The 23,523-nt window shown below is 39.7% G+C and overlaps 2 protein-coding genes across 10 annotated transcripts in view; one reads left to right on the top strand and one right to left on the bottom strand.

Moving 5' to 3' along the window:
• The window catches only part of DDIAS (DNA damage induced apoptosis suppressor), a 36,311-nt gene extending 16,078 nt beyond the window's left edge, over window positions 1-20,233 (bottom strand). Inside the window, exons 1-3 of one of the 4 annotated variants that reach the window (XM_057299339.2) lie at window positions 19,987-20,233; window positions 18,317-18,684; window positions 5,288-5,416 (exon numbers count right to left, since the gene is read on the bottom strand). In XM_057299339.2, coding sequence (XP_057155322.1) covers window positions 5,288-5,400 — 113 coding nt within the window. In that variant the 5' untranslated portion in view covers window positions 5,401-5,416; window positions 18,317-18,684; window positions 19,987-20,233. Of the gene's footprint in view, window positions 1-5,287; window positions 5,417-6,753; window positions 6,858-18,316; window positions 18,685-19,574; window positions 19,901-19,986 lie in introns of those variants that run through there. The other 3 variants (XM_008975468.5, XM_008975466.4, XM_055093767.2) reach the window with 3 other exon arrangements.
• Window positions 18,451-23,523, top strand: part of PRCP (prolylcarboxypeptidase) — a 77,153-nt gene continuing 72,080 nt past the window's right edge. The window contains exon 1 of one of the 6 annotated variants that reach the window (XM_055093771.1): window positions 18,451-18,546. Coding sequence is in view for 2 of the 6 variants with exons in the window: in XM_003821984.6 (XP_003822032.1) it covers window positions 19,738-19,905 (168 nt within the window). In the remaining 4 variants the exon portion in view is untranslated. Of the gene's footprint in view, window positions 18,681-19,581; window positions 19,906-23,523 lie in introns of those variants that run through there. The other 5 variants (XM_055093773.2, XM_055093772.2, XM_034933453.2 and 2 more) reach the window with 5 other exon arrangements.

The following is a 23,523-nucleotide window of genomic DNA, read 5'->3' as shown; positions in this document are numbered from 1 at the left end:
ATACAACCCTCCTAGCTTAAATCAGGAAGAATTAGATACCCTGAACAGACCAATAATAAGCAGCAAGATTGAAATGGGAATTAAAAAATTACCAACAAAAGGCCGGGCGTGGTGCCTCACGCCTGTAATCCCAGCGCTTTGGGAGGCTGAGGTGGGCGGATCACGAGGTCAGGAGATCGAGACCATCCTGGCTAACACCGTGAAACCCTGTCTACTAAAAATACAAAAGATTAGTTGGGCATGGTGGTGGGCACCAGTAGTCCCAGCTACTCAGGAGGCTGAGGCAGAATGGCGTGAAGAGAGGTAGAGCTTGCAGTGCGCTGAGATTGCGCCACTGCACTCCAGCCTGGGCGACAGAGTGAGACTCCGTCTCAAAAAAAACCAACGAAAAAAAGTCTGGGACCAGATGGATTCACAGCAGAATTCTACCAGACATTCAAAGAAGAATTGGTACCAATCCTTTTGATGCTATTCTATGAGATAAAGAGGGAACCCTCCCTAATTCATTCTATGAAGGCGACATCACCCTAATACCCAAATCAGGAATGGACATAAGCAAAAAAGAAAACTACTGCCCGATATCCTTGATGAACATAGATGCTAAAATCCTTAACAAAATACTAGCTAACTGAATCCAACAACATATCAAAAAGATAATCCACCATGATTAAGTGGGTTTCATACCAGGGATGTAGGGACAGTTTAACATACATAAGTCAATAAATGTGATATACCATATAAACAGAATTTTAAAACCAAAAATCACATGATCATCTCAATGGAGGCAGAAAAAACATTCAACAAAATCCAGCATCCATTTATGATTAAAACTCTCAGCAAAAGTGGCATACAAGGGACATACCTCAATGTAATAAAAGCCATCTATGACAAACCCACAGCCAACATAACAATGAATGGAGAAAAGTTGAAGGCATTCCCTCTGAGAATTGGAACAAGACAAGGATGCCCACTCTCACCATTCTTCTTCAACACACTACTGGAAGTCCTAGACAATGCAATCAGACAAGAGAAAGAAAGAAAGGGCATCTAAATCAGTAAAGAGGAAGTCAAACTGTCACTGTTTGCTGACAATATGATTGTTTACCTCGAAAACCCTAAAGACTCCTCCAGAAAGCTGCTAGAACTGATAAAAGAATTCAGCCAAGTTTCTGGATACAAGATTAATGTACACAAATCAGTAGCTCTTCTATACACTAACAGCAACCAAGTGGAGAGTCAAATCAAGAATTTAACTCCTTTTACAACAGCTACAAAAACACAAAAACAACAACAAAAAAAAACACACACAAAAAAACAAATTTAGGAAGATACCTAACCAAGGAGGCAAAAGACCTCTACAAGAAAAACTACAAAACATTGCTGAAAGAAATCATAGACAACACAATGAATGGAAACACATCCCATGCTCGTGGATAGGTAGAATCAATATTGTGAAAATGACCATGCTGCCAAAAGCAATCTACAAATTCAGTGCAATCCCTACCACCATCATTCTTCACAGAATTAGAAAAAACAATTTTAAAATGCATATGGAACCAAAACATGGCCTGCACAGCCAAAGCAAGACTAAGCAAAAAGAACAAACCTGGAGGCATCGCATTACCTGATTTCAAACTATACTATAAGGCCATCGTCACCAAAACACCATGGTACTGGTATAAAAATAGGCATATAGGCCAATGGAACAGAATAGAGAACCCAGAAATAAACTCAAATACTTACAGCCAACTGATCTTTGACAAAGTGAACAATAGTGGGGAAAGGACACCCTTTTCAACAAATGGTGCTGGGATCATTGGCTAGCCACATGTAGGAGAATGAATCTTATATAAAAGCAACTCAAGATGGATTAAGGACTTAAATCTAAGACCTGAAACTATAAAAATTCTAGAAGATAACATTGGAAAAACCCTTCTAGACATTGGCGTACCCCAAAGCAAATGCAATAAAAACAAATAGCTGGGACTTAATTAAACTAAAGAGCTTTTGCATGGCCAAAGAACAGTCAGCAGAGTGAACAGACAACCCACAGAGTGGAAGAAAATCTTCACAATCTATACATCTGACAAAGGACTAACATCCAGAATCTACAATGAACTCAAACAAATCAGTAAGAAAAAAACAAGCAATCCCATCAAACAGTAGGCTAAGGACATGAATAGACAATTCTCAAATGGCCAAGAAAACACATGAAAAAATGCTCAACATCACTAATGACCAGGGAAATACAAATCAAAATCACAATGCGATACCACCTTCTTCCTGCAAGAATGGCCATAATCAAAAAATCAAAAACCAGTAGATGTTGGTGTGGATGCAGCAATCAGAGAACACTTCTACATTGCTGGTAGAAATGTGAACTAGTACAGCCACTATGGAAAACAGTGTGGAGATTCCTTAAAGAACTAAAAGTAGAACTACCATTTGATCCAGCAATCCCACTGCTGGGTATCTACTCAGAGGAAAATAAGTCATTATATGCAAAAGATACTTGCACACTCATGTTTATAGCAGCCCAGTTCACAATTGCAAAATCGTGGAACCAACCCAAATGTCCATCAATCAATGAGTGGATAAAGAAACTGTGGTATATATACACGATGAACTACTACTCAGCCATAAAAAGGAATGAATTAATGGCATTTGCAGTGACCTGGATGAGACTGGAGACTGTTATTCTAAGTGAAGTAACTCAGGAATGGAAAACCAAACACCATATGTTCTCAGTGATATGTGGGAGCTAAGCTATGAGGACGCAAAAGCATAAGAATGATACAATGGACTTTGGGGACTTGGGGGGAAGGGTGGGAGGGGGTGAGAGATAAAAGACTACAAATAGGGTGCAGTGTATACTGCTCGGGTGATGGGTGCAGCAAAATCTCACAAAGCACCACTGAAGAACTTACTCATGTAGCCAAATACCACTTGTACCCCAATAACCTATGGGGAAAAAAAGGTAAGCACCAGAAATTATGGAAATAGTTTAAAAAAATTTTTGTGTCAATGTAGTATATGCAGAAAACAGGTTATATTTCCATGGACTATGTTTCCACAGGCAAGGACTATGTGCCATGGGTTTTATATTCCAAAAGGGTCCAGTCACAAGTCCTTTCCCAGGGCATTTTAAGTTCTAAGAAAGAGAGGGGAAGATGTCATTCTGAATACAAACTTCACTGCTAATTTGGAAGTAATATGGTGACTATGAAGGTAGACAGAATTCAGATTGTTTAGGCTTGAATATGTTTCTGCCCCTAACTAGCTGGCTGTGTGATGATTTGCGGTAAGTTACTTAACTTTCCCAAGCTTCAGTTGTCTCCTTTAAAGGTTGGCATTAACAATAGCATTCACTTCATAGGGCTATTGTATTAAAAGATATAATGCCCACAAAGTTCCTAGCACAGTGCCTACTGTACAGCAAACACTCACTAATGTTATCTACTGGTATTACCCGTCTAAATAAGTAACAATGGCATTATTGTTCAACCTAAATTTTTGTTGCAGATTATCTTTAAAATAAATGACTGGAAAGAAAGAGTTTTAAAAATATTTTATATCTATATATTACTGATAATGTATCAGACAATGTTCTAGGCATGTTATGTATATTAACCTATTTGATCCTTACAAGAACCTTATTAGGCAGATATTACTTTCCCCATTTTGAGGCTCAGATAATTAAAGTGACTTGCCCAAGGCCACACAGCTATAATGGCAGGGTTGCAATTTGAATCCAGGCAGTCAGCTCCAGAGAATTATGCTTTTAATCATGATAACATACTGCAATAAGGTAAAGTATACTTATAATAGATTATAATAATAATAGCTACCACTTTGGAAATTCTAATATATGTTATGTATTCTACTAGAACATTTCTGTGCATTTTCTCTAACTTTACAATGATCCCATATTGTGGGTACCATGATCCCACCTTACAAATGAGTAATTAGACTCACAGAAGTTAACTATCTTGCCCTAGGTCACATAGTTAATGAGAGCCAGAGCCTGCATGAAACTCTGTTATGTTCTCTGAAGCTTGAAATTGTTCCATTACAGTAAGTCCTCATTTAATGTTAGTGATAGGTTCTTGGATACTGTGACTTTAAGCAAAACTACTTATAGCAGATTCTCAAACAACATCATTATAACGTTGATGAGAAAAAAATTTGTTTCATTATACATCATTTTGTGTAAAGTTGCGGTGTCTAAGAATCCAACAACATTAAGTAAGGACTGTATACCACACTGCTTCTAAGTACAGATTTTGATGAAAGGCAAATAGCCCATGGGTTTTAGTTGTTTCAGATGACAGGCAAGAACCTGAAAAGGGGTGAACCTAAGACAGTCTAAACACTATCATGCTATCACTTATTCATTCATTTAACCAACATTTGTTGAACACTTTCTATGAACTAAGCCCTAGGATGGATGCCAAGGATTTAATGATGAATAACACAAACAGGGTCTTTCTCTTAGAGCTAACAAATGAGTACTTGAGAGAGTGGCTTAATAAAGGAACAGTGTGATAACTACTTTAAGGATTACTTAGAGTCTAGATATGAGTTAGAACTGCCAATCCTTTTCTGCCTCCCCATTCAATGCTAACTAGACAAAAAGACTAGTTAAGAATATTGCTGGCACACTACTCTTTCTTACATAGTTCTAGTTACTTACTAGGTATTCTTGTCCTCTCTTCGATGCAGAGAGACAGTGTTCTGGAGAAACTTCAAACCTAACCTCTCGTTTCTACTCTATAAAGATCAGAGGAAGACCTTAGGCTCTCAGGTATAGTTGGCTTGCATCTGAGCACCATGATAAAGAATTATACGCCAAACATCTTTCTAGTTGCTAAAGGATAGAAATTACTATAACATAGTCCCTGGTCTCAAGGAATTTATTTATTTATATTAAAAACTATTCTACTGATCATGCAAAAATAAACAAACAATAAACACAAGTCTCCTATATTATTCCCAGGGATATCCCAGAAATGGGCTAAGTTTTGTACCCAGTATTGGAACTTACTCTCTGAGAAGTTATTTTTCTTCAGTGAGGCAAGTATTTAGCAAAGGACTTGACAGTAACTTAAAACTTTTCTCTAGTAATAGAGGATTAGCAGTGAAATCTGTTCTGGGATTTACAGAAGAACCAACCCCTGAGAGAATCTAATGTCCTTGTTTGGTAAATCTGGTCCTTGCCCTTGAGCCACAGGAAATCTACAGTGTGCATTTGTATTTCCTCTCTCACACTTACAGACTTTACTTTTACCTTTTGGAGACCAGGATTATCCTAGAGAAGCACTTCTGACATGATGGATATATAAAACTTGAATTCTGGAGAGCAAGTACTGAGGCTAGAAGAAATTTTCGTCTTCTATTCATGTGTTCACACTGTGGTCTGCAAAACAAAATAGCCATTGGGATGACTGGCAAATCTTTCATTGCAGTGCATATTCTTTTCTTAGGAAAACCACTTAACGTCTACTGCAAAGCTAATAGATGTCATTTGTTTCACTTTCAAAGTGAAGGTGGTATCAATGTATTGGAAAATTAATTCTTTTTCTCCTTAAAATATTAATAGGAAGAAAATCACATTTAAAACAGAGTAGTTTAAGAAAATTCTTGTATCCTGTTTCTTAATAAATGCTCTATCCCAGTAATTCAGGAAAGATGTCATTTAGCTTCTTCACACCTTTACAAGAAGATACACAACTTGTGTCTGCCATCAATAAAAAGGAAACTACAGGTTGAGCATCTTGAATCTGAAAGTCCAAAACCCAAAATCTGAAATGTTTTGAGTGCCACCATGATGGCACAAATCAAAATTCCACACGTAAGTACTTAACACAAACTTTGTTTCATGCACTAAATTATTAAAAGTATTGTGGCCGGGCGCGGTGGCTCATGCCCATAATCCCAGCACTTTGGGAGGCCGAGGCAGGTGGATCACCTGAGGTCGGGAGTTCGAGACCAGCCTGGCCAACATGGTGAAACCCCATCTCTACTAAATACAAAAAGTAGCCAAGCATGGTGGGGGGTGCCTGTAATCCCAGCTACTCAGGAGGCTGCGGCAGGAGAATTGCTTGAACCCAGGAGGCAGAGGTTGCAGTGAGCCGAGATTGCACCATGGCACTTCAGCCTGGGCAAAAAGAGCAAAACTCCATCTAAAAAAGAAAAAAAAAAGTATTGTATAAAATTACCTTCAGGCTATGTGTATAAGATGTATATAAAACATAAACAAATTTTATGTTTAGACTTGGGTCCCATTCCTGCATCTCATTAATTATGTGCAAATATTCAAAAATCCAAAATTCACAAGACTTCTGGACCCAAACATTTCACATAAGGTATATTCAATGTGTACATGAACTTACATGAATCTTTTAAAGAACCTAAATTGGTGGAAATTGTTCTTTTTTAGCTGAAATATCACTTTATTAGATTTCAGTGTGCTCATTTGATACATCTTGAAGAGAAAAAAAAGACTTCAGATTTTGTAAACAGAAAAAGCAAAATGTTACATGTCAAATGACAGCTCAAAGTGTTTTAATATCCTTGTATAAAAGACATCAGGAAGGCTAAGTGTGGTGGCTTATGTCTGTAATCTCAGCACTTTCAGAGACTGAGGTGGGGGGATTGCTTGAGCCCAGGAGTTCAAGACCAGCCTGGGAAACATAGGGAGACACTGTCTCTACAAAAAATATAAGAGAATTAGCTGAGTGTGGTGGCACGTACCTGTAATACCAGCTGCTTGGGAGGCTAAGGCAGGAGGATCAAGGCCATAGTGAGCTATGATGATGCCATGGCACTCCAGCCTGGGTGACAGAGCAAGACCCTATCTCCAAATAAACAAAATCAGAGAAGTCAAATAATAAAATACAGACACACCTCATTTTATTATGCTTCACTTTATTATGCTTCACAGATATTACATTTTTTTTACAAATTGAAGGTTTATAGCAACCCTGTCTCAAGCAAGTCCACTTTTTCAGCGGCATGTGCTCACCTTCCATCTCACATTTGGGTAATTCTCACAATATTTCAAAAGTTTTCATTTTTATTATATCTGATGGTGACTTGTGATCAGTGATGTTTGATGTTACTATTATAATTGTTTTGGGGTGCCACAAACTGTACCTATATAAGATGAATTTAATCTATAAATGTGTGTCTGACTGCCCCACCATCTCTCTCCCTCTTGTTGGGTCTCCCTATTCTGAGACACAACAATATTAAAATTAGGCCAGTTATTAACCCTACAATGACCTCTAAGTGCTCAGGTGAAAGGAAGAGTCACATGTCTCTCACTTTAAAATAAAAGACAGAAACAAAAATTAAGGTTAGTGAGGAAAGCATGTTGATAGCCGAGACAGACCAAAAGTTAGGTTTCTTGTGCTAAATAGCCAAGTTGTGAATGTAAAGGAAATGTTATTGAAGGAAATTAAAAGTGCTACTCCAGTGAACACATAAGTAAGAATGTAAAACAGCCTTTTTGTTGATATGGAGAAAATTTTAGTGGTCTGGATAGAAGATCAAACGAGCCACAACATTCCCTTAAATCGAAGCCTAATCCAGAGTAATACCCTAATGCTCTTCAATTCTATGAAGGCTGAGAGTTGAGGAAGCTGCAGAAAAAAATGCTTGAAGCTAGCAGAGGCTGGTTCTTGAAGTTTAGGAAAAGAAGCCACCTCTAAAACATAAAACATAACTTGCTGCAAGGTAAAGCAGCAAGCGCTGATGTAGAAGCTGCAGAAAGTTATCCAAAAGATCTACTTAAGATAAGTAGACCTTAACTAGTTGATGATGGTGGCTACACTAAACAACAGATTTTAAATGTAGACACAACAGACTTATATGGGAGGAAAATGACATCTAGGACTTTCATAGCTAGAGAAGTCAGTGCCTGGCTTCAAGGCTTCAAAGAACAGGCTAACTCTCTTGTTAGGGGCGAATGCAGCTGGTGTCTTGATACTGACACCAGTGCTCATTTGCCATTCCAAAAATCCTGCGGCCCTTAAGGATTATGCTGAATCTACTCTGCTTGTGCTCTAGAAATGGAAGAAGAATGCCTAGATGACAGCACATCTGTTTATAGCATGATTTACTGAATATTTTAAGCCCACTGTTGAGACCTACTGCTCAGAAAAAAAGATTCCTTTCAAAATATTAATGCTCATTGACAACGCACCTGGTCACCCAAGAGCTCTGATGAGATGCACAAGGAGATTGATACTGTTTTCATACCTGTTAACACATCCATTCTCTACCCATGGATCAATGAGTCACTTTGACTTTCAAGTCTTATTATTTCAGAAACACATTTCCTAAGGCCATAGCTGCCATAGATAATGCTTATTCTGATGGATCTGGGCAAAGTAAGTTGAAAATCTTCTGGAAAGGTTTCACCATGCTAGAAGCTAATAAGAACATTCATGATTTATGGGAGGAAGTCAAAATATCCACACTAATTGGAGTTTGGAAGAAGCTGATTCCAGTCCTCATGGATGACTTTGAGGGGTTCAAGCCTTCAGTGGAGGAAGTGACTGCAGATGTGGTGGAATAGCAAGAGATCTAGAATTAAAAAGTGGAGCCTGAAGATGTGACTCAATTGCTGCAATCTCATGATAAGGCATGAACTTATGACGAGTTGCTTTTTATGGATAAACAGAGAGTAGTTTCTTGATACGGAATCTACTCCTGGTGAGGATGCTGTGAACATTGTTGAAATTACAACAAAGAATTTAGAATATTCCATAAGCTTAGTTGATAAGCAGTGGCAGGGTTTGAGAAGATTGACTCCAATTCTGAAAGAAGTTCTACTGTGAGTAAAACGCTATCAAACAGCATTACATGGTACAGAAAAATCTTTTGTGAAAGGAATAATCAATGCAGCAAACTTCAATGTTGTCTTATTTTAAGAAATTGCCACTGCAACCCCAACCTTCAGCAACCACCACCCCAAGCAGTCAGCAACCATCAACACTGAGGCAAGACCCTCCACCACAAAAAATTATGACTCATTGAAGGCTCAGATGATCATTAACATTTTTTAATAATAAAGTGTTTTTTAATTAAGATGTATGTTTTAGACATAATGCTATTGCATACTTAGACTACAGTATAGTGTAAACATTTTATTAATATATGCACTGGGAAACCAAAAAATTTGTGTGACTTGCTTTACTGCAATATTTGCTTTATTGCAGTGGTCAGAAACACAACCCACAATATCTCCAAGGTATGCCTGTAGCAATGTTCTCCTCTTTATACTTTCTTTTTAAAAATTCAGCCTGGGCAACACGGTGAGACCTCATCTCTCCAAAAAACAAAAAAAATTAGTCAGGCGTGGTAGTATGAGCTTGTGGTCCCAGCTACTTGGGAGGCTGAGGTGGGAGGATCACTTGAGCCCAGGAGGTAAAGACTGCAGTGAGCTGTATTCATGGCACTGCACTCCAGCCTGGGTGAAAGAGTGAGACTTGTTCTCAAAAAAAAAAAAAAGAAAAAAGAGAGAGAGAGAAAAAATTAAAAGCTTGATCTGTGGCAGGGTGTGGTAGCTTACGCCTATAATCCCAGCACTTTGGGAGGCCGAGGTAGCCACATCACCTGAGGTCAAGAGTTTGAGATCAGTCTCACCAAAATGGTGAAACCCCATCTCTATCAAAAATATAAAAAATTAGCCTGGTGTGCACCTGTAATCCCAGCTACTCAGGATGCTGAGGCAGAATTGCTTGAACCTGGGAGGCGGAGGTTGCAGTGAGCCGAGATCATGCCACTGCACTCCAGCCTGGGCCACAGAGTGAGGCTCTGTCTCAAAAAAAAAAAAAAAAAAAAAAAAAAAAAGGTTGGTTTGTTTACTAATTTTTTAAATGGATTAGCATAACATAAAACATATAACATAAAATACATGCCTTACAACAAAGGTCTTTGTAACTGTTTGAGATAAAGCTGTATTAAGAAACTTTCATTTTTAAACACATGGCAAAAACTTTCAATTCTGAAATGGGTGATGCTGTTTTTGACACTGGCATCAGCAAACTGTGACAAAGTGGAGGTCACTGGTTTTAAAATAATAAAATATTTTCGGTATAGTACTCTGTAAAGATGATGACAAACATAGAAATGTGGTGACTATGGAAGGGAGATGTTAAAGTGATACTAATTCTGATAGTCAATCAAAATAACATTTCTATAAAAATAAAATCTTGCCACTCAAGGTAATAAGATGGAAACTTACAGATGAAAGATAAATAATTTACATAAATCACTAATCTGTATTATTGAAGGGAGCACAGAAAAGAGAATGCTAATCCTAATTTTTTGCTATCCTTGTTGGGACTCTTATATATACATTAGTAAGGTTCTGCCAAAGCCGATTATGTATTGCTAGATTTGGTTGTCACCTTAGGCTACATGGCAATCTCAAAGGACATGGTAGGGTAGGTAATACAGGATACAAAGGAAAGGCAGAAAGAAGGGTCAAAGAAAATTGCCATTATAAGTGCTAAAACCTCAAATTCCTTGCCATTGCAACTGTCAAAAGACAAAATTACAACAATTTTGTGAAAGATCTTAATTGGCTTTATTTATGATTCTGTCAGATGTGTTTGAACAAAAAAGCAACTCCATCTTGTCTAGAGGCTAGGTAAAATAAAGCTGAGACATACTGGGCTGAATTCCCAGACGGTTAAGGCATTCTAAGTCATAGGATAAGATATGAGGTCGGCACAAAATACAGGTTATAAAGACCTCGCTGATAAAACAGGTTGCAGTAAAGAAGCCTGCTAAAACCCACCAAAACTAAGATGGTGATGAGAGTGACCTCTGGTTGTCCTCACTGCTACACTGCCACCAGCGCCATGACAGTTTACAAACGCCATGGCAATGTTAGGAAGTTACCCTATATGGTCTAAAAGGGGGAGGCACAAATAATCCACCCCTTGTTTAGCACATCATCAAGAAATAACCATAAAAATGGGCAGCCAGCAGCCCTCGGGGCTGTTCTATGTCTTTTATTCCTTTACTTTCCTAATAAACTTGCTCTCAGTTTATGGACTTGCCCTGAATTCTTTCTTGTGCGAGATCGAAGAAGCCTCTCTAGGGGTCTGAATTGGGACCTCTTTCCTGTAACAATTCTAGAATCGGGAAATACTTTATTCCATAAAATAGAGTAAGTGACCTAAGGGGCTGAGCAGAGAAGTTCAGTTTTACAGAAAGAGAAGGGATGAAGAAAGTAGAAACAAAGAACAAAAAGCAGCTTGGTCATTTCAAAGTTACTTTCCTCCTAAAGTGTGAACAGAGGAACAGAAAAATACAGGAATAACTGGTTAACATAAGGCTACTTTTTGTTGTAAGCATCAAAGGCAGAGCGACGTTCGTTGTTATGACAATTGAAACTGGCACATGTGGGAAATTTGTTATTTCTCTCTTCTGAGTTCTAGGAAGGTCAGATAACAATGTAGTTTTGATTTGGTGAGGTGGAACTTTAAGTATAAATGACTCTATGTTGATTTTTAGTCTGGTCCACTGGGGCCTAGTGCAGGAGCTTAGTCCAAAACAAAGGCCTCCTATAACTTTTAGTTAACATAACAAATGATGTTATGTCAACAAAGGCATTGTCCTCCACATTCTAAAATCCAATTTAGTGTAGGGTTTAGTATGGAGGTACATCTACCTGTGAGTTAGGGGAGCTAAAAGAGCATAAAGCTCATCCTGAACATGCTGTCTCTTACCTGCTTAAAATCCTGCTATTTAGAATGAAGCCTCAATATCTCACAATGGTCTGTGCAGCCCTGGGTCATGTAGATCTTGCCAATCCCTGACCTCACTTTGTACCACTCTCCTCCTCAATCACTGTATTTCAAGCCATGCTGGCCTTCTTTCTGCTCCTCAAGCACACCAAACGATTTCCCTTCTCAGGCTTTTGTGCTTACTGTTCTCTTTGGCTAGGATATTCTTCCCTTAGGTCTTGGAATAGTCGGTTCTTTATCGTCCTTCAATCTGTAACTCTAATGTTATCCCTTCAGAGAGCCCCCCTTTAGCTCAAGTAGAATCCTCCTTCCTCTTAGTTTCTATGGCATCACCTGTTTTATCCTTCATGGTACTAACCCTGCTGGATAGTCATCCTATGTATGTCTTTGCTTACTTATTTTTGTTCATCTACCCATCACTAGCCTAAGTTTCATAAAGACGGGGACCTAGTCCACCCTGTTCTCTACTGTAACCCCAGTGCTTAGAACAGTGCTCAGTACAAAGTAAGTTCACAATAAATATTTATTGAATGGGGCCAGGTGTGGTGGATCAGGCCTATAATCCCAGCACTTTGGGAGGCCAAGGTGGGAGGATTGCTTGAGCCCACCAGTTTGAGACCAGCAAGGGCAACACAGCAAGAACTCATCTCTACAAATAATAAAAAATATTAGCTGGGCATAGTGGTGCATGCTTGTAGTTCCAGCTACTCAGGAGGCTGAGGTGGGAGGGTCACTTGAGTCTGGGAGATTGAGGCTGCAGTGCGCGGTATTGCGCCACTGCACTCCAGCCTGGGCAACAAAGACTAGTCTCAAAACAAAATTTATTGCATGATTGAAGAACTATAAGCAGAATTTTGCAATTCAAGAACATTTTTACAACAGAGTAGGCATACGCCATACGATACCAGAATTTTCTTCCTATTTCATTTGAAGTTCCCCTAAAAAGTCTTTCTTTATTAACAAAGACAATGGCGTTTCTTTTTTTCTACACCATATACTATTGTACCTCTGTAGTCCTACCATTTGTTTTGTCTATTGTAGTGTATTGTCTATTTGGTTTTATTCTCCCTAATGCCTATTCTCTTAACTTTCTTTTTGCTCTTTATGTGCTAGTAATTTATGCCAAGGGAAACAATCTGAGTTGTGTTCCTTGCTTCCCCACCCCCACAATATGTTTCACATTTCTATGCCTTTGCTTTTTTCCATTCTTCTCTCTAAAATGCTCTTTCATTCTCTTGGTAATGCTTATTCTTCTTTAAGATCCTTCTTAGAAGTCTTCTTTTCTAGGACGTTTTCCCAGAAGTTAAATTACTCTTTAATTCATCACATGCCACATTATATTAAATTTATCTGTTCAATATGGCTTGTTTTTCCTGGACTCAGAGTAAGATCGTAGAAGGACTATCTGTTTATATCTTCAGTGCCAAGCTCAGAAATTGTCAATCTGAACTTCAGATATTAATCTTCATGATTTGCATTTCCTCTTCCCAAGCCACAATTTTGTCACATAGCGTTAAATATAAAACACAATTTTACCAAATCATAAAATTATCTTCTATTTGTATACGAAGTACACAGCCTAGTTTCATATATAGTACCTTATTTCATACTTATTTTAATCTTTACTTACATCTTATCCTCACTTCTAATTTTTTTACTTCTGTTCATATTGTGAGCAGAGACTATTTTCTTTAGGGCTCTAAAACAGAATTTTATATTGTACCACAACAATATGGGCATTCATCAAATCATGTTCTTTACACAATTGTTATTCAAACTTTAGGAAATGTAATAAACTTGTAACATGACTCGTACACTGGGCTAAGTGAAAATAAGATACTGTTTGTCCTAAAAAAAATTGCTAATTGGGCAGACAACTCACTAATAAGTGAAAAACTTAAATAAGCAGGAAATTTTGGGTTCATTTCTAAATTAATTGTGCCAGCACTTATTACTATACTTTTAAAGGAAGGTTGGTTACATTGTCTTTATTTAAGGGTTTATTGCCCTCTAGTGGATCAAATAAGTAAGTCTAAAAATCTATAAAAACAGCAAATTTGAGAACTGTAATGAAAGGGATCATTAGTAGTTTTACTATTTGTATTTCACCTGGTGAACCCCAGAAAATGGCAAAAAGGCTTCCCATTTATTGTCTGTTGGACAATAATAGAATAAGATCGTTTCAGACAGTTACTGTTAATTAATTTCCTTTGGTGTTTTCATAATATTTCCTTCATACTTGCCACCTAGTTTATTTTTGTATTTATTTATTTATTTACCTAGGCTCTGGGGGTGTTTTTATACTTTGTTTTATTTCTCTGTCTCTCTCTACTGCTTGACTTGCAGTATAGTGGATGCATGTCTGATGAATAATTGAATGAAACATCAGGAATAAGTAAATACTAAAATTAGGAAGATATGATGATACACTTGGGAACAATTTCATATGTGGTATCTTTTGCAGTTTATCTTTCTTTTCACATTTGTTGGGAAGGATGATGATATAGTATTACATTTCTTTCAGCTCCATCACAGCAAACCATATCCCAATTTAATATGCGAACATATTTATTTATTCATCAGTTATTAGTTGTGCAGCTGCTAAATGCTAGGTGGGGATAGTGTGATTGATGGACAAACAGACAAGGTCCCTACCTAGTCACTAGACTTACAGTCTAGTGTAAGAGACAGACATTAAAATAATCACACAAAAAATTTAACTGCAATTCTGGCAAATTCTATTTTGGAAATGCATAGTGCCATGAGAAAATATAATAGGGAGACTAATTTAGTTTTTGATGGGAGGAATGGGGAAAGAGAAGAGGATAGTTAGGAAAGTATATAATCTTATTTTTAAAAAGTATTTTCTCAGGGTGGTAGTGTTAAGGGCGATTTTTATTTTCTTTATGTATTTAAGATATTTTCTAAGTGTATTGCTTTTATAATTAGAAAAAATCAATAAATACAATCTAAGTGTATTGCTTTCATAATTAGAAAAAAATCAATAAATACAATAAAAATGCTGGATAGGGACATTAGCAATAATATACAAAGAAAATCTTGCTTTCTTTAAATCTCTCACACATAAAAGTAGAAATAAGGAGGGTAGAAAGAGGGACAAAAGTGTAAGTGTTGGAGCAAAACTAATTAAGGCCTCAGTTGGCCTTTGATTTTTCAAAGGGCACATACCAGGGATTACCTAGGTCAATGTCCAGGAATGAAGGCTCCAATAGACTTATGCTTATTAAAATATGTGGGGTCCATGTGGACACACTATAGTACATATCTAATTTACCACGGGATATTCTGGAATACTTGCTTTCTCTCCTTTTAGACAAGCCATATGGGGAGCTGAACTGTAATCCAAAGATGTTCTACTAATTTACCATGAAAAATTACCATCACAGGGAAGGGACATATCAGAAGCCCATATTTGTATATTTGGTATAACTACATATTATACTAAAATTATAAACAGAAAGTTGCTTGAAGAAGAGCTGTTTGGTGAATCAACTATTTAATGGAATCAAGCTAATGCCTGATGCATTTTTCATTCTAGAGATGGTTTTGTCAGTGGTACCAGATATATAAACTCATTGATTACAACCTCTGCATCCCATTTTCATACTAGACAAGTATTTCTCAAACTTTATCATACATCAAAATCACCCAGAAGGCTTGATAAAACAGATTGCTGGGCTCCAACTCCAAAGTTTGATTCAGTAAGTCTGGGATAAGGGCCTGAGAATCTGCATTTTAAGTTCCCAGGTAATGGCCAAATTGCCCACACTTGAAAACCAGTAGCCTAGTCACTGAGACTATCTCATGGTGTGTAACACTTGTGATAAACATGGTTATAGTTAAATCCCCAAGGCCTGACAGCATCTTAGTCTCATTTGGATGATTTTGCAATTCTTTGCTCTAATCCATTATTTGGTGATCTTTCAGCTTAACTACCTCATAATCAAGTTCTCAGAAGGCAACTTAAATCATTTATGAAAAACCGTGCCCATACATGCACATACCAACACATCTTTTTTTCTTCTTCGGGCTAGACTAGAAGATCTAGAAAAACTGGGTTAGATTAGAAAATCTAAACTAATTCTTATTCTATGTTAGATCCTAGAGAAAAAGTTCAATTAAGTATTTAGTGTAAACTGGCATCTGGGGATGGGGCTGAAGAGAACATAAAAGTATAAGATGTGAATCCTATCTTAAAGTTCATAATCCAGTTTGAGTTCATTTGACTGCTTTACAGTTTGCAAAGTGCTTTTGCAACATTATCTGATCCACTCAGAGAAGTTAATCAGGTCTGGAACTCATGCCTTCTGATGAGTAGCTTACCAGTCTTTCTAGTCCATTACTCTCTTTGCTCAAGCTTCACACTTGAAAGAAACTATGTGTATTTGCTTCAAGACTGTGCCCAAAGGATGAAATTACTCCTTTAAAAAACTAGTTCCACTTCTAATGGCATAAAGAAAAGAAAGTATGACTAACTTTTCTCCCTTTCTTCGTTCCTCTCCAAACCATTCTTGCCTTGCATGAAAATCTTTGTCACCTTGTAATTCTCCAATTTTCTGTTTCATATTTTACAGGCCAAGAGGCCTCAGCTATGGGAAGGGTGGCTGTTTTGAATTGTTTTCTTAACACTGTCTAATGGTCTCCTCCAAGGGCACATACTTGTTTAATTTTTCTAAAGGCAGTCATAATAAGTCCCTAAAAAATAATTTAGTAACATTGACACGAAAATTCTAGAAAAGTAAGAGAGGCAGGCAGGAGAGTGAAAATTAAGTAAGCAAAAAAACAAAGAGACAAAATCTTCAGTGAAAGGAGAAATACTGATGAAAAATGCTTTAAAAACATGAACCAGGAAAATCTTAGTACAATACAGTTTTTCCATTGATATCATTTATGAGACATTTATTACAGGGATGGAGAAGGTAACATCTCAGTAAATGGTACTACTCACTAACCAGTAACTCAGACTAGATACCTAGGAGTCATTTGTCATTCCTCCCTTTCCTTCATATCCCACATCACACTCATCAGAAGGTACTTGAATCTACTTCCATACCTAGAAACCATCATTCACTTTTCCCTCATATATTCTGCCATCATCTTAATCCAAATCACCATTATCTCCTGTTTATGGTGCTGGATTAACCTCCTAACCATGATCCGGTCTCTGCCCATCTTTCCAGATTCATCTCATACAACTGTCCTTTCTAAATATATTCCAGCAATACTGGTCTTTCCTTAGATTCTTGAACATTAACATGTCAAGCTCTTTCCTGCCTCAGGACGTTTGCACAACCTGTTCACTCTGTTTAGAATGTTTTTCTTTCCCTCTTTTGCATGGTTGGATCACGCTCATCTTTTAGGCATCAGTATCAACTCCTTGGAAAGGTCTTCTTAGACCAGTCTAATTCACATAGTTTCCTTGTAAATTCTCCTTAATTCCATCCATAAAAGGTAAGTTCCATTAGAACAGGAATCTACCTTGTTCATCATTGGATCTCAGTACCTAGCAGTTCTTGGCACAGACGAAAGAAGCATTTAACTATCTGCAGAATAAACAAATAATTACTTGGTGCTCTGTGATCCAGTCCTGTGGGGTCAGGAAAGGGTTTCTGATTTAAAAGGCTTTGCAAACTGACTAAGAATTAGCCAGGTCAGGGACAGGGTCAGAAGACGGTTTGGGGTGAGAAGGATAGTGCACTTCAGGAACACAAAAGACATTCTATATGGCTGGAGCGGTGGAAAACCACTAGGGCTGAAGAGCCAGGCGAAAGTCAGATAGGAAAGAGTCTGCAAGTCATGTTAAAGACTTTGGGCTTAAACCTGAGGGCAAATAGGAGCGACTGAAAGGTTTTCAATGGGGAGTGCCTCGGTCAAATATGAACTTTATCAGCCCAGCAATGCGGAGACTGGACTGGAAGGTAGCAAGATTGAAAGCAGGAGAACCAGCTGGGGCGGGGGGGGAGGGGGGGTTACTATCACAGCTATGTAGCAGTCATAGGGTCGAACCAAAATAACGTCAGTAAAAAACGGAGAGAAGTGAACAGATGAGATATTCAAGAGGCTGGTAGGGACTGGCAGGATGTGAAAAGGAAGAAAACTTTCAAGCTCTGGTTTAAGCACATGGCTCGGTTAAAGTATGTTCCTTCTAAGCCATCATAGCATTTTGGAAGATCCCCTTTCAGCACGTACTACTCTGCACAGTGGCCCGCTGAATACGTATTTGCACATTACAGAAGCAAGAGTCGCGCCTTTTCCTCTCTATTTCCGATTCTAAAAGCTCACTCCGAGTCTAGCTCGATGGCACTGTAAGTGTTCAATAAACGTTCGTTAGGTGATTGCAAAAGCACTGAGTCTAAAATAAAATAACTGACGTTTATATTCTGTTACCCTCATGGCTGCCCGTTTACAGAGAACCACTTGTGAAAAAACAAGCGCCGGGCTCTGGGTGGGTCTCATTCATAATGAAGTTAAGAGCCTCCTTAGGAGTCTCCGGCTCTTGGGCTTCCCGAGAACCCCTTCACCCAGCTCACCTGGGGGAGAAGACCAGGAACGGGCCCAGGCGACGCACAGTGACTCGGACCGGCCGAACTCAGTAGCACGCCGGCAGCCTTCCAATCGAATCTCCCGCGTCCTTTTCCGCCGGAAGTAACGCTTTGGCTCTGATTACTCAGAGGCAATCAGAAGAAGGCGCCGCAGAGGGTGGAGCTTAGCGAGGAAATCCTACAAGCATCTGGGAACGACCATTTTCGTCAAACTGCGGGTAGAGTCTTTCTCCCCGACAGGTGGATCAGTAGTACAGTCCGTAAAATTGGATTTGGAGCTTCGCTGAGCCTCCTGGGCGTAGGGATCCCGGGGAAGTGTGGAGTGAGCCGCAGCGCCCTGGGGTCTGGCGGGGTGACTGAAAGAGGGAATGGAAGCTGGGTGAAGAGGGTTGAGGGAGCTTTGGAAGCCAGACCCGGCGCTGTCCTAGGGGCTAGCACTACCCACGGGCGGAGGGAGGAAGGGGGCGGTGGCAGGAGGCAGGAGGGGGGTGGAGCGCGGAGTGGGTTTTCGGGTGTCGGAGAAGAAAGGGGGCGTTATTTGAAAGAAGGGACCGGGACCTGGCGGGATTTAGGGGCGATGTGGACCCGGGGCGACCTGTGTAATGGATGGGTTGTGCGAGCAACACAGTTTTGGGGTGACCCAAGAACGGAGTATCATAGGGAGTGGTTAGGCTCCATGATGGAGGTGGGTGCAAGGAGCACAGTCTTTGGACCTGGACCCAGCGGTCTGCGACGACGTGCTCCGCTCACTGCTGAGTGATCTAGTGCAAGTTCCCGCACCTCTCTGAGCCTCAGTTTCCACATCTGTAGATGGGAATAACAATCATATACGACGCACAAGATTGCTGTGACGATTTAGTTAGAGGAGATGATGCGTGTGCCTTCCTGCCTCGTGATACACTGGCCTGTAGTGAACCTTCAATAAATTGTCATGGTAGCTGTTATTGCCATTATGTAGGATTTGCGGAAGGCAGGAGGTGTCGCAATGGAATTGGGGCGGCCAGGGCAGGGTTTGGTGGTGATAATAATGGTAGGGATATTGGGTGACCTGAAGGACAGGTGGGCTTCGGGGGCGCTATAGATAAAGCATGGGCTACAGCGATGAGGTAGGAAGAGGCCCTAGCATGATAAGGGCAGACTTGGGGTGTGACTGCAATGAAGGTGAGTGCTAAGGAGCAGATGGCACGAGAGGAAAGTGGAGTGGAGGCGGTGTCCTCGGGGATGGGGGCGGAGTGGCTGTGGTGACCTGGCTTGGGCGGCGTCTCTGAGGAGCTGGCTGGCTTTGGGTTTCCCCTGGGAGGAGCTGTTTTGCGGCGGGCGGAGCTGCAGGCTGGGCAGGGCTTAGCCTGTGCGCTTCTGCTGGCCTCCTTTTCGCCCTCCCACCCGCACTGCAGTCTCCAGCCTGAGCCATGGGCCGCCGAGCCCTCCTGCTCCTGCTTCTGTCTTTTCTGGCGCCCTGGGCCACCATAGCCCTCCGGCCGGCCTTAAGGGCCCTCGGCAGCCTACACTTGCCAACCAACCCCACATCCCTCCCGGCTGTAGCCAAGAACTATTCGGTTCTCTACTTCCAACAGAAGGTAAGGGGGCGCGGGGGCTTCGCCGTCCCAGGCCCAACCGCCGGGAACCCTGACCCTCAGAGCCCGGGCAACGGAGCCTACCTCGAAATTCACACCCCTTGATGCCTAGGATCTGTTCGGTTTTTGGCTAACATCTTCCAGAAGGTGGTCCCAAATCCCAGTTCTGTTTAAATTTTCTCCTCCCATTACCAATAATTTGGTAGTAGTTTTGGCTGCATACTCTTGATTCAGGCTTTTCTGTAATTGGACACGACAGTCACTTCAACTCCCTCTGCTCCCAGAGGGTGCCCCAATCCGAACTCCCTTGACCTTCCCTCAAATTCAAATTATTAAATGCCAGCTCTGGTACCTAGTCTGCGGTGATAGTCATCCTTTGCCCCAAGGCAGCCCTAAATACAAATTTTAATATCTTTACCTATTAGAAAATATTGGATAATTATCCATCCTAAAAGCCAGCCTCTCATAAGGGGTCAGCTCAGAGCTGATTTTGTAGCCCTATTATTAAGAATTGTTGACAGTCCCTATTCCCCATAAGACTGAATGTATGTAGCCTATGCTTGTAAAAGGAGTTGTAGGAGTTTGTGGTGGGGGTGGGGATTCGCCTTTCTATGGTCTGTAACGTGAAATTAGAGGTTTTTGGGCTTGATGCCTTTGTGCTTGGCTGCAGCATGAGGCATTCCCCCACAGGTCTTGATGGAAAAGTACATCCTCTGTGAAATGACAAGTAATCCTTACAGTTCAGCATTTCTGAAAGCCTGTGTAAAAATAGGAAAAGATTTGGAAAAGGTTGGGATTAGAAAGAGTGCAAGGGTCTGAAGCTTGGCTTTAGGAGTCAGATAGAACCGGATTCCACCCTGCTAGCTCTGTGACCTTGGGCAGGTTACAGTACTTCTGTGAGCCTAGTTCCTTGATCTCTTGGGGTTTGTGGTGATGGTTGAATGAGAGCAGATAACGTACTCTTAGCAGAGTATCTGGCTTCAAGTAGGCACTCATATAATATGTGGTTATAGACCTATGTGAAATTTTGTTGTTGTTAATTGTGTAGAGACAAGGCTCACTATGTTGCCCAGGCTAGTCTTGAACTTGTGGGCTCAATAATCCTTCTGCATCAGCCTCCCAAAGTGTTGGGATTACAGGCGTGAGCCACCGAGCCCAGCCCTTATGTGAATTTGGAATGGGAATTTGTGGTAGAGGGATGTCATAGACTTCCAGAATAACTTAGAAATAATTTTAAAATTTTTTTATTTTTAAAAATAGAGATGGGATTTTGTCATCTTGCCTAGGCTGGTCTTGAACTCCTGGGCTCAAGCGATGCCCCTGTCTTGGCCTCCCAAAGGGCTGGGATTGCAGGCGTGTGCCACTGTGTCCCCAGCCAAGAAACAATTTTTAACCCAGACATTTGTGTTCAAGTTTATGAGGAAGAGAAAACATTTTAATTTTAGCAGGGGTACTAGGAAATAATCTTTTTTCTCAGGCAACTCCCTTAAATTAATTCTGTAGGGCATAATTCCCTCATTTGTAAATTAGGAGGGTTGGGACAAGGACCAATGTGTTTTACACTTTACTGAGGAAAATTAAGGGCTCTTTGGGGAGCTGTTTCAGAGGGAAAGTGGATGAAGGCTGAAGTGGAGGCCAAATTAGGTGCTCTAGTACCCTCTCTTGGATCTCTTTCAGCTTTTACCTGTTTTATATGCTGGGATTTTATATACAACTATTTGCAGAACTCAACTGCTAAAGTAAAATGGGGGGGGAGGACTATTGGAATGGAAGATCTCTAAAATCCCATTGGGATTGATGAAAAAGAGAACTATCAGCAGAAAAGAAGAGAGTGAAAGAATGAAAGGGTGGAAGGGAACAAATGAGTTGTTAGTACCTTAGTTCCTAATTTATGTTCCTTGATTGTAGATTCTTTTCTTGGCCACTACACTCCTTAGAAATATAATTCAACACTGTTTCTTTTTCCATTTTTGATGATATGCAAAGTCCAGCTTTACTCAGCCACATTTTGTCCACTGGCTTATATTTAATTTATATTTTAGGATACAGATTCCACGTATGTATTTATTACCATAATAATAATTTTTCTTCTGTCAATTCCAATTGAGTTTTATTTCATTTTCTGAGGAAAACTTTTACATATGTATTTATTGCATAATTATACTAGTTGCCAATTTCTGAACCATTGATTTTTAGTTAGGACTATGTGTGAACTCAACTTTAATTTTTTAAGTTAGAGCACATGAAATACTTTGATGCCTTCTAGTAATAAACTTATTAAAACTGTAAGGCTTAGTTTTTTATTCAAGGTTTAATTTTTATTAAACTTTATAATGATTTACCTGTGGTTATATCTGCCCCAGTGACCAAGCTGGACCCAGCTGTCCTTCTATGTATATAAAGGATGTGGTTTTATGGAGTGGTCTCTAAAAAGGCTTAGCCCATGGTCTTATCCCTCCCCTGCTTAGAAATTCTTCATAACTCTGATTGCAGGATAAAGGCCAAACACCTTGGCATGGGAATCCATTGTTCCTTACTATGTAACCCTAGCTGGTCGTTCCAACTTTATATTCTGCCATAATTCCCCATCCCAGCTCCCACTTTTAGCAACCTAACAGACTCAAGTGACTTTTACTGTGTCAGAAATTCTGTCTGGAATACCATCCCTCTTCTCCACTATTTAAACTCATAATTCTATTCCAGCAGAAATGCCTCACCTCTTCTGCGAATCTTTGACTTCTTTAAGGAAATTTAGTTGGTCTTTTTTCATCCTGCACATTTACTATATTGTATGTGTCCCTCCAGCTCGTTAGTACTCTACAATACCTAGAAGAGCCTATAAAAAAGTGTAAAGCACAAAATAAATAGTTGTTGAAAGAGTGAATGCATGATTATTCAAAAAGAACCTAAACAAAGCAAAGGCTACCATCATTTAATTGTCACAAATCATTTTTTCTTTTTCTTTTTATCTTTTACTTTAATTCTTTACTAATTATTTTTTCCTCCTTTTTCAAGGTCTTCAAATATTGAGTTAGATAGGACTATTTGATTTCTTTTACCTGAAATAACTGAATTAGAAGACCAGAGAGAGGATAGTACATCACTTGGGCACATCAAGGCTCTGGGTACATGTGTAGTATGTGTGGTATCAGTGTCATAAAGGGCTCTCTGGAATATGTGGCTTGTGGTTACAATGTTGCATGCTTATTACCTTGTACCTCCCACCTGAGCCCCTCAGGCTAGAATGCGAGTCCCGAATCACACATTTTAGTGTGTGATGTAGTGAAGAGGGAGAATGGGTCCTGTCAGGCCATCATTTTTCTCAGTGGTAAAATTGGGAGCAATATCTATTGTATTAGGGTGTGTGTCTGTGTGTTTCTCTCTCTACAAGAGAGATTTTTATTAAGGAATTGGCTCATGCAATTGTGGAAGCTTAGTAAGTCCAAAATCTTCAGGGTAGGTTGGAGGCTGGAAACCCAGGGAAGAGTTGCAGTTTGGATGCACAGGCATTCTGCTGGCAGAATTTCTTCTTGCTTAGGGGAAGTCAGTCTTTTTTTTTTTTGAGTTGGAGTCTCGCTCTGTTGCCCAGGCTGGGGTGCAGTGGTGAGATCTCGGCTCACT

The sequence above is a fragment of the Pan paniscus genome, chromosome 9 (genome assembly GCF_029289425.2).
Source record: "Pan paniscus chromosome 9, NHGRI_mPanPan1-v2.0_pri, whole genome shotgun sequence".
In the NCBI taxonomy this organism is placed as follows: Eukaryota; Metazoa; Chordata; class Mammalia; order Primates; family Hominidae; genus Pan; species Pan paniscus.
Note: the sequence above shows the minus strand (reverse complement) of the source record. Positions and strands in the feature narration are given on the sequence as shown.